The sequence below is a fragment of the Chamaea fasciata genome, unplaced genomic scaffold (genome assembly GCF_029207755.1).
Source record: "Chamaea fasciata isolate MVZ Bird 193981 ecotype frontalis unplaced genomic scaffold, bChaFas1.0.hap1 SCAF_402, whole genome shotgun sequence".
Classification (NCBI taxonomy): domain Eukaryota; kingdom Metazoa; phylum Chordata; class Aves; order Passeriformes; family Sylviidae; genus Chamaea; species Chamaea fasciata.
Window position 1 is genome coordinate 60,061 of NW_027094487.1, and position 11,128 is coordinate 71,188.

Below are 11,128 nucleotides of genomic sequence, written 5' to 3' on the forward strand. Positions count from 1 at the left end.
GTGGGGGGCAGCCGGGGATGGAGGTTGGGGGGTTCTGGGGAGATTTGGGGGGGATTTTTGGGGGGGGATTTGGGGGTTTTGGGTTTTTTTTGGGGGGAGTTTGGGGGGTTTTTTTGGGGGGGGTGGGGATTTTGGGGGTTTTTTGGGGGTTTTTGGGGTTCTTTAGGGATTTTTGGGGGTTTTGGGGATTTTTTTGGGGGGGGTTTGGTGTTTTTTGGTGTTTTTGGGGGGGGTTTGGGGGGCGGTTGGGGTTTTTTGGGGTTTTTTTCTTTGGGGGGGTTGGGGATTTTGGGGGTTTGGGGGTTTTTGGGGTTTTTTGGGGAGGTTGGGGGGTTTTTTTTTGGGGGGGGTTGGGGATTTTGGGGGATTTTGGGGTTTTTTGGGAGGGGTTTGGGGGGCGGTTGGGGGTTTTTTGGGTTTTTTTGGGGGGGGTTGGGGATTTGGGGGATTTTGGGGTTTTTTTTGGGGGGGTTTGGGGGGCGGTTGGGGTTTTTTGGGGTTTTTTTCTTTGGGGGGGTTGGGGATTTTGGGGGTTTGGGGGTTTTTGGGGTTTTTTGGGGAGGTTGGGGGGTTTTTTGGGGGGGGGTTGGGGATTTTGGGGGATTTTGGGGTTTTTTTGGGAGGGGTTTGGGGGGCGGTTGGGGTTTTTTGGGTTTTTTTTGGGGGGGTTGGGGATTTGGGGGATTTTGGGGGTTTTTTTGGGGGGGTTTGGGGGGCGGTTGGGGTTTTTTGGGGTTTTTTTCTTTGGGGGGGTTGGGGATTTTGGGGGTTTGGGGGTTTTTGGGGTTTTTTGGGGAGGTTGGGGGGTTTTTTGGGGGGGGTTGGGGATTTTGGGGGATTTTGGGGTTTTTTTGGGAGGGGTTTGGGGGGCGGTTGGGGTTTTTGGGTTTTTTTTGGGGGGGTTGGGGATTTGGGGGATTTTGGGGTTTTTTTGGGAGGGTTTGGGGGGCGGTTGGGGATTTTTTGGGGGGGGTTGGGGATTTGGGGGATTTTGGTTTTTTTTGGGGGGGTTTTGGGGGCGGTTGGGGTTTTTTGGGTTTTTTGGGGGGGGTTGGGGATTTGGGGGTTTGGGGGTTTTGGGGTTTTTTTTGGGGGGGGTTGGGGATTTTTTGTGGAGGGTTGGGGATTTGGGGGATTTTGGGTTTTTTGGGGGGGTTTGGGGGGCGGTTGGGGTTTTTTAGGGATTTTTTGGGGGGGGTTGGGGGATTTTGGGGGTTTGGGGGTTTTTGGGGTTTTTTGGGGAGGTTGGGCGGTTTTTTTTGGGGGGGGTTGGGGATTTTGGGGGATTTTGGGTTTTTTTTGGGGGGGTTTGGGGGGCGGTTGGGGTTTTTTGGGGATTTTTGGGGGGGGTTGGGGTTTTGGGGGTTGGGGTTTTTTGGGGTTTTTTTGGGGGGGGGTTGGTTGGGGCTTTTTTTTTGAGGGGATTGGGGATTTGGGTTTTTTTTGGGGAGGTTTGGGGGCGGTTGGGTTTTTTTGGGTTTTTTGGGGGGGTTGGAATTTGGGGGTTTGGGGTTTTGGGGTTTTTTTGGGGGGGGGTTGGGGGCGGTTGGGTTTTTTTGGGGTTCTTTTGGGGATTTTGGGAGTTTGGGGTTTTTTTGGGGTTCTTTTGGGATTTTGGGGGGTTTGAGGATTTTTTGGGGGGGGTTGGGGGGATTTTGGGGAGTTGGGGTTTTTTTGGTTTTTTTTGGGGGAGGGGTTTGGGGGGCGGTTGGGGTTTTTTGGTTTTTTGGGGGGGTTGGGGATTTTGGGGGGTTTGGGGTGTTTTTGGGGTTCTTTTGGGTTTTTTGGGGTTTTGGGCACTTTTTTGGGAGGGGTTGGGGGATTTTGGGGGGTTTTGGGTTTTTTTTTGGGGGGGCGAGGTTGGGGGATTTTGGGGAGGGTTTTCTTTTGTTTTTGGGGGGGATTTTTTGCCGTTTCTAGGTGGGTTGCGGCATTTTGGGGTTTTTTTGGGGGGTGCGTTTTCTTGGGGGGCGTTTTGGGGGGTTTTTGGTTTTTTGGGGGGTTTTTGGAGTTTTTTTGGGGGGCGTTTCGGGGGGTTTTTGGGGGGCGTTTTGGAGGGGTTTTGGGGGGGGTTTGAGGTTTTTTTGGGGGTATTTCGTTTTTTTGGGGGGGCGTTTTAAGGTGTTTGGGGGGGGTCTTGGGTTTTTTGGAGGTTCTTTTTGGTTTTGGGGGGATTTTGGGGCGTTTTGGTGTTTTTTTGGGGGGTTTTGGGGTTTTTGGGGGGTTTTGTGTCACCTCCCCTGTCCTGGGCCACCCCTCGGTGTCACTTTGGGGTCGCTTTGGGGGGGACAAATCCGCGGGGGAAAGTCGAGATTAAGGGTTTGGGGGAAACACGGAGGGATTGGGGGAGAAACCGCTGGATTTAGGGAGAAAACCCCGGGATTTGGGGGGAAAACTGGGAATTTGGGAGGCAAATCCCGGGGATTTCGGGAAAACCTCGGGATTTGTGGAAAATTCCCCGTGATTTGGGGTGAAAATCCGGGATTTGAGGGGGTGAGGATTATTTTGGAGGGGCGGGACGGATTTGGGGGAGTTTGGGCGGATTTGGGGGGAATTTTGTGGGATTTTGGGGGGAATTTGTGGGATTTAGGGGGGATTTAGGGGGGTTCTGGAGAGTTTTGGGGGTTTTTTTTTTGAGGGGGTTGAAGATTTGGGGATATTTTGGGGGATATTTTGGGGGATTTTTGGGGGGATTGATAACGGGGACTGATAACGGGGATTGATATGGGGGTGGATAACGGGGACTAATAAAGGGATTGATAACGGGGTTTGATAACGGGGATTGATAACGGGGATTGATAAAGTGATTGATAACGGGGATCGATAACGGGATTGATAGCGGGGGTCGATAACGGGATTGATAGCGGGGTTTGATAACGGGATTGATAACGGGATCGATAACGGCATCGATAACGGCATCGATAATGGGATTGATAACGGGATGGATAACGGGGATTGATAACGGGATTGATAACGGGATCGATAACGGGATTGATAACGGGATCGATAACATGATCGATAACGGGATTGATAACGAGGATTGATAACGGCGATCGATAACGGGATTGATAACGGGATTGAAAGCGGGATCGATAACGGGGATTGATAACGAGGATTGATAACGGGGATTGATAACGGGTTTGATAACGGGGTCTAATAAAGGGATTGATAACGGGGATTGATAACGGGATTGATAACGGGATCGATAACGGGATTGATAACGGGATCGATAACGGGGATTGATAACGAGGATTGATAACGGCGATCGGTAACGGGATTGATAAGGGGGCCCGATAACGATATCGATGACACGATCGATACCAGGTTTTGATACCGGATGTCAATCCCGGGGGCTGATAACGGGGATCGATAGCGGGGATCGATAACAGGGATCGATAGCGGGAATCGATCCCGGGGGTCGATAAAGGAGATCGATAACGGGGATGGAGACCCGCGATCAATGCCAGAGATCGATAACAGGGATCGATATCGCCGATCGCGAACCAGGCCGGCGTAACCGATCGCCGATATCGCCGATCGCGAACCAGGCCGACATAACCGATCGCCGATCGACCTTCCCCCCCGCCGGGGCGGGCCGGAAGTGCGTCACGTCCACTTCCGGCGAGGCGGGTGCAAGATGGCGGCGCTGGCGCTGAGGTGACACCGAGGGCCGGGGACACCGCGGGGACACCGCGGGGACATTGGCGACACCGAGGGGACACCGAGGGGACACCGAGGGGACACCGAGGGGACACCGGGGGGCGGGAGGGCCCGGCCTGAGGCGAATTCCCGGGTCCTGCCCAAAGTTCGGGGCCGGTGTCGCCTCTGCTGTCCCCGTGTCACCTGCCAGGGCCACTGTCACCTCTGTGTCACCTCCCGTGGCCGGTGTCACCGCCGTGTCCCTTGCAAGTCCTCTCCTTGTCCTCCCGTCCCTTCTCCCACCCCGAATCCCAAAATCCCCCAAATCCCCAAAATCCCCAAAATCCCAAATCCCATCCTCGCTCCCCCCGGCCCCTTTTTGGGGGGTTTGGGACATTTCCTTGGGAATTTTGGGGGGTTTGGGACATTTCCTTGGGAATTCTGGGGGGTTTGGGACATTTCCTTGGGAATTTTGGGGGGTTTGGGACATTTCCTTGGGAATTTTGGGGGATTTGGGACATTTCCTTTGGAATTCTGGGGGGTTTGGGACATTTCCTTGGGAATTTTGGGGGATTTGGGACATTTCCTTGGGAATTTTGGGGGGTTTGGGACATTCCCGTGGGAATTCTGGGGGGTTCGAACCATTCCCAGGGGGATTTTGGCAATTCCTGCGGGAATTTCGGGGGCATTTGGGACAGTCCTGTGGGAATTCCGGCAGATTCGAGACGTTGCCGTGGGAATTCCAGGGATTTGGGACGTTCCCACCGGAATTCCGGGGATTTGGGATCTTCCTGGGAGAATTCTGGGGGTTTGGGGGGAATTCCTGCAGGAATTCCAGGGATTTGGACCATTCCCAATCCCATTTTCCCCTTTTCTTTTTTTTGTTTCCTTTTTTTCTCATTTTTTCCCATTTTCTCCGTTTTTCCTCCATTTTTTAAATGTTTTCCCCCATTTTTCCTGGTTTTTTTCCCAATTTTTCCCTCTTCCCCAGGGGTTTGGGGCGGCGCTGCCTCCTGGCCCGGCTGGGACCCGGCCTGAACCAGTGAGGGACTGGGATGGGACTGGGATGGACTGGGATGGACTGGGAGGGACTGGGATGGGACTGGGATGGGACTGGGATGGACTGGGATGGACTGGGATGGACTGGGATGGGACTGGGATGGACTGGGATGGACTGGGATGGGACTGGGATGGACTGGGATGGACTGGGAGGGACTGGGATGGGACTGGGATGGGACTGGGATGGGACTGGGATGGGACTGGGAGGGACTGGGAGGGACTGGGATGGACTGGGATGGGACTGGGATGGACTGGGATGGGACTGGGAGGGACTGGGAGGGACTGGGATGGACTGGGATGGGACTGGGAGGGACTGGGACGGACTGGGAGGGACTGGGATGGACTGGGATGGGACTGGGAGGGACTGGGACGGACTGGGATGGACTGGGATGGACTGGGATGGACTGGGATGGGACTGGGAGGGACTGGGACGGACTGGGACGGACTGGGACGGACTGGGACGGACTGGGACGGACTGGGAGGGACTGGGATGGCACTGGGGGGGACTGGATGGACTGGGATGGACTGGGATGGGACTGGGATGGACTGGGAGGGACTGGGAGGGACTGGGATGGGACTGGGAGGGAATGGGATGGGTTTTGTTGTTTTCGGTTGGGTTTTGGGTGTGTTTTGGGGTGTTTTTGGTGTTTTTGGGGTGGTTTTGGGGTCTCAGCCCTCCCTGTGCCCAGGGTGATCCCCATGGGGACCACGGCTCAGGAGGAGATGAGGCAGTTCTGGGCCAGGAAACGAGCGCTCGGGGCGGCCCCTGTCCCCGCACGTCAGCATCTACAGGTCAGGGCGCCCCAAGGCTCACCTGAATCGCCCCAAAACTCACCTCAGTCACCCCAAAACTGACCTGAATCGCCCCAAACTGACCTGAATCGCCCCAAAACTCACCTCAATCACCCCAAAACTCACCTGAATCGCCCCAAAACTGACCTGAATCACCCCAAACTGACCTGAATCACCCCAAACTCACCTGAATCGCCCCAAAACTCACCTGAATCGCCCCAAAACTGACCTGAATCGCCCCAAAACTGACCTGAATCGCCCCAAAACTGACCTGAATTGCCCCAAAACTGACCTGAATTGCCCCAAACTGACCTGAATCGCCCCAAAACTCTCCTGAATCGCCCCAAACTGACCTGAATCACCCCAAAACTGACCTGAATCGCCCCAAAACTCACCTGGATCGCCCCAAAACTGACCTGAATCGCCCCAAAACTGACCTGAATCGCCCCAAAACTGACCTGAATCGCCCCAAACTCTCCTGAATCGCCCAAAACTCACCTGAATCGCCCCAAACTGACCTGAATCGCCCCAAACTCACCTGAATCACCCCAAACTCACCTGAATCGCCCCAAAACTCACCTGAATCGCCCCAAAACTCTCCTGAATCGCCCCAAACTCACCTGAATCGTCCCAAAACTCTCCCGAATCGCCCCAAAAATTGACCTCAATTGCCCCAAATCACCCCAAAACTGCCCCAAACCTGGCCAGAATTGCCCCAAAATCAGCTCAAAACTGCCCCAAATCGCCCCAAAATCCGCCCGAAAGTGCCCCAAAACTGCCCACAGCACCCCAGAATTGCCCAGATCAGCCCGAAGTTGCCCCAAATCACCCCTCCATCAGCTCAGGAACCCCAAAATTACCCCAAATTACCTCCAAACAGCCCCAAACCAGCCCAACTCACCCCAAAATCAGCTCAGAACGGCCCAAATCACCCCAAAAATCCCCCCAAACCACCCCCAAACCACCCTGGGAACCCCCAAATTCACCCCAGGCCACACCGAAATCTGCCAGAGCCCCCCCAAATTCCCCCCCAGCCCCGTTTTGGGGGGTTTTGGGGTGACCCCGCCCCATTTTGGGGTGACCCCGCCCCGTTTTGGGGTGACCCCGCCCCGTTTTGGGGTGACCCCGCCCCATTTTGGGGTGACCCCGCCCCGTCCCGTTGCAGGTGGTCGCTGCCCATGGCCATGTCCATCACCCACCGCGGGACCGGGGTCGCCCTCAGCCTGGGTGGGTGACACCTGGGGACACACCTGGGGGACATGTGGGGACACCTGGGGACACCTGGGGGCACCTGGGGCACCTGGGGACACCTGGGGACACACCTGGGACACACCTGGGGCACCTGGGGGCACCTGGGGACACACCTGGGACACCTGGGGACACCTGGGGATACCTGGGACACACCTGGGAACACCTGGGACACCTGGGACATCTGGGACACCTGGGGACACCTGGGGGACAGCTGAGGACACCTGGGGACACCTGGGGGCACCTGGGGACACACCTGGGACACCTGGGGGCACCTGGGGACACCTGGGGGACACCTGGGGACACCTGGGGACACACCTGGGACACACCTGGGGACACCTGGGGACACACCTGGGACACACCTGGGGACACCTGGGGTCACACCTGGGGATATCTGGGGACACACCTGGGGACACACCTGGGACACACCTGGGACACCTGGGGACACACCTGGAGATACATGGGGACACCTGGGGACGCCTGGGGGACAGCTGGGGGACAGCTGGGGATACCTGGGACACACCTGGGGACACCTGGGGACATCTGGGGCACCTGGGGACACACCTGGGGCACCTGGGGTCACACCTGGGGATATCTGTGGACACCTGGGGACCTGTTTTCCTGGTGTCATTCCCAGTTTTCCCGGTGTCATTCCCTGTTGTCCCTGCTGTCATTCCCAGGTGTCATTCCCAGTTTTCCCCGCCGTTCCAGGTGTCATTCCCAGCTTTCCCCGCTGTTGCAGGTGTCTCGGCGTTCTCGGTGGCGGCGCTGCTGCTCCCGGAGCAGTTCCCGCATTACCTGGCGCAGGTGCGGGCGCTGGGCCTGGGCCCCGCCCTGCTCGGCTCCGCCAAGTTCCTGCTGGCCCTGCCCGTGTCCTACCACACCTGGAACGGCGTCCGACACCTGGTGAGAGCCCGGGGGGCCAAAATCCGGGAATTGGCAGCCTGCAGTGGCCCTGGGGACACCTGGGGACACCTGGGGACAGCAGGGACAGGAGGGGACAGCAGGGGACACCTGGGGACAAAGGCAGGGATGGGGAGTAGAGTGGGAATAATGGGCTAATGGGAATAATGGGAATGGGAATTGGAGTGAGGAATGGGAATGGAATGGGAATAATGGGAATGGAGACGGGGAGAGGGAATGGGAATGGGGAGAGTGGGAATGGGATGGGATGGGAATGGGAACGGAATTGGGGTGGAATGGAACGGAACGGGGCAGGACGGGATGGAATGGGAATGGAATGGAATTGGGATGGAATGGAATGGAAATGGAGTGGACTGGAGTGGACTGGAGTGGGACGGGATGGGATGGGAACGGAGGGTGCAGGGATGGGGCAGGGGAAGCGGGGCAGGAAAAGGGGGCGGGGAAAAGGGGGAAACGAGGAAAGGAGGGGAGAGCTGGGATGGGACCGGGAGGACTGGGATCAACTGGGGCCACACCCCGGGAGCGCAGGGCCTTGGGGACAATCCCCGATGTCCCCTGGGGCGTTTCTCCGCAGGCCTGGGACCTGGGCAAGGGGCTGAAGCTGCCCCAGGTGACGCAGTCGGGGCTGCTGGTGCTGGCCCTGACCCTGCTCTCCTCGGCCTGGCTGGCCTCCCTGTGAGCCGGGATTCCCGGGATTCCCGGGATTCCCGGAATTCCCACCGCTTCGGGGGAAGGTGACACTTCCCCCCTCTCCTAAAAAAACCCCCAAAAAACTCGTGGGATGAGCAGAGCTGCTTCTCCTTCCTCACCCCCCGCCCCGCCAGCGGCGCTCCCCGGTGTCCCCGAGTGTCCCCACGTGTCCCCAAGTGTCCCCAAGGCCGGGACAATGCGGGATTTGTGTCACGAGTGGGATCGGGAACAACGGGGACAAGGAGCTGCATTGAGGCCGCGCCCCCTCCCCCCCCCCCCGCCCCGGGGGCGGGTGACAAGGTGACACCACGGTGACACCGCGGTGACACCTCCCCGGGTGATCCCACGGGAATTCCGGCATCGGGATTTGGGGCTGAAAAAACCCCGGGAAAAGGGATTTTCCCGGGTGTTGTCGCCTGTCCCCGATGGAATAAAGCAGCTCGGATCCTCCAGCCGCGTGTCCCGCGCCCGCCGACGGGATTTTCCTTCGGGATTTGGGGGGTTTGCTGCTTCCCACAGGAGCCTGGCATGGAAAAAACGTGGGGAAAAAAAAAAAAAACCTGGAATTTGCAGGTTTTGGAGGAGCAGGGATGAGCCTGGGAGGTTTGGGGGACCCTCCTGGAAAAATCCAGGATTTTTTTGGGGAAAAAAATCTTTTCTTGGTCGGGATTTTGGGGTGGCAGGAGGGGGGGTTGGGGGTTTGATTTCATTTCCAATTGGAAAAATATGGAAAAACCCTGGAATTTGTAGGTTTTGGAGGAGCAGGGATGAGCCTGGCAGGTTTGGGAGATTCTCCTGGAAAAATCCAGGATTTTTTTTTGGAAAATCTTCTCCTGGCTGGGATTTTGGGGTAGCAGGGGGGACTCGGGGGGTGTTTGATCCCATCCCCAATTAATTTCCCAATTAATAACCCTGGAACCAGGGGGGAGGAGGAGGAGGAAGAGGAGACAGCAGCAGAGCCAAACCCTAAATCCCGAATGGATTTGGGCTCATCCCGAGGGTTTCCTGCATTTCCCAGCCTTTATTTCCCCCTTTTTTTGGGGGGGGGACCCTCCTGTGCGCCCCCCCCCCCGAGGGGAGGGAAAGGTGGGATTGGGGGAGGGGGGGGGATTGTCCCCAGGGGAGGGGACAGTGACAGCAAAGCCACCTCCAGGGGCTTGGGGGGGACCCCAGAACCGGGGGGATTTTGGGGACAGGATCCCCCAGTCAGGGTGGCTTTAGGGACAGGGTCTCCCCAAGCCAGGGGGACTTTGGGGACAGGGTCCCCCAGATCTGGGGGGACTTTGGGGACAGGACCCCCCAGATCTGGGGGGACTTTGGGGACAGGACCCCCCAGATCTGGGAGGACTTTGGGGACAGGGTCCCCCAGATCTGGGAGGACTTTGGGGACAGGACCCCCCAGATCTGGGAGGACTTTGGGGACAGGGTCCCACAGATCTGGGGGGACTTTGGGGACAGGACCCCCCGCCGGGGCTGTCCCCAGGGCTTGGGGCCTCAGGGCGGGGGGAGCCCCCGCTGGGCCCCCCCAGATCCTTTCCGGAAGGTTCCGTGTCCCAGGGCTGCTGGAGCTGTGGGGAGGAGGGACACGGGGGTCACGGCGTGTCGCCGGGGTGGGGACCCCGCCAAAGGGGCGGTTTGGGGTCCCCGTGTCCCCCATCCCCATGTCCCCCCTTTATTCCCGTGTCCCCTACCCCTCTGTCCCCAATCCCTGTCTACTTTTGTCCCCCCCCGTTCCCCCTGTCCCCCCATGTCCCCCTGTCCCCCATTATCCCTCTGTTCCCCCATATTCCCCTGTCCCAAATCCCCCATCCCCGTGTCCCCATGTCCCCTTTTATCCCCAAATCCCCTGTCCCTGTCCCCTATCCCTGTCCCCATGTCCCCGGTGTCCCCTGTCCCGCCTGTTCGGTGCCACCTCCTGCTCCCCACCGCTCCCTGAGCCCCGGGGATGTCCCCCGAGTGTCCCCAGGGTGTCCCCTCAGTGTCCCCGGAGTGTCCCCATGTGCATTCTGGCTGTGTCCCAGTGTATTCCATGGATGTCCCAGGTGTGTCCCAGGTGTGTCACCTGTCCGGTGACGCAGGTGACGATGCCGTTGCCTGCTCTCCGCAGCTCCCGGGGCTGTCCCTGTCTGTCCCTGTGTGTCCCCTGTCTGTCCCCGTGTCCCCCAGGTGTCCCCCAGGTGTGTCCCAGGTGTGTCACCTGTGCGGTGACGCAGGTGACGATGCCGTTGCCCGCTCTCCGCAGCTCCCGGGGCTGTCCCTGTGTGTCCTTGTGTGTCCCCAAGTGTGTCCCCGTGTCCCCCAGGTGTGTCCCAGGTGTGTCACCTGTCCGGTGACGCAGGTGACGATGCCGTTGCCCGCTCTCCGCAGCTCCCGGCGCTGTTCCTGTGTGTCCCCAAGTGTGTCCCCGTGTCCCCCAGGTGTGTCCCCGTGTCCCCCAGGTGTGTCCCAGGTGTGTCCCAGGTGTGTCACCTGTGCGGTGACGCAGGTGACGATGCCGTTGCCTGCTCTCCGCAGCTCCCGGGGCTGTCCCTGTGTGTCCCTGCGTGTCCCCAAGTGTGTCCCCGTGTCCCCCAGGTGTGTCACCTGTCCGGTGACGCAGGTGACGATGCCGTTGCCTGCTCTCCGCAGCTCCCGGGGCTGTCCCTGTGTGTCCCCAGGTGTGTCCCCGTGTCCCCCAGGTGTGTCCCAGGTGTGTCCCAGGTGTGTCACCTGTCCGGTGACGCAGGTGACGATGCCGTTGCCCGCTCTCTGCAGCTCCCGGGGCTGTCCCTGTGTG

At 58.6% G+C, this 11,128-nt stretch overlaps 1 protein-coding gene across 1 annotated transcript; it reads left to right on the plus strand.

Moving 5' to 3' along the window:
- Positions 1-3,555: 3,555 nt before the first annotated feature.
- LOC136305418 (succinate dehydrogenase cytochrome b560 subunit, mitochondrial-like) lies at positions 3,556-8,804 on the plus strand. Its single transcript, XM_066208665.1, is given in 7 exon segments — positions 3,556-3,657; positions 4,631-4,681; positions 5,388-5,442; positions 5,444-5,490; positions 6,656-6,717; positions 7,481-7,644; positions 8,237-8,804. Coding segments are annotated over 7 exon segments (504 nt in total). The 5' UTR covers positions 3,556-3,637; the 3' UTR covers positions 8,342-8,804.
- Positions 8,805-11,128: the final 2,324 nt, after the last annotated feature.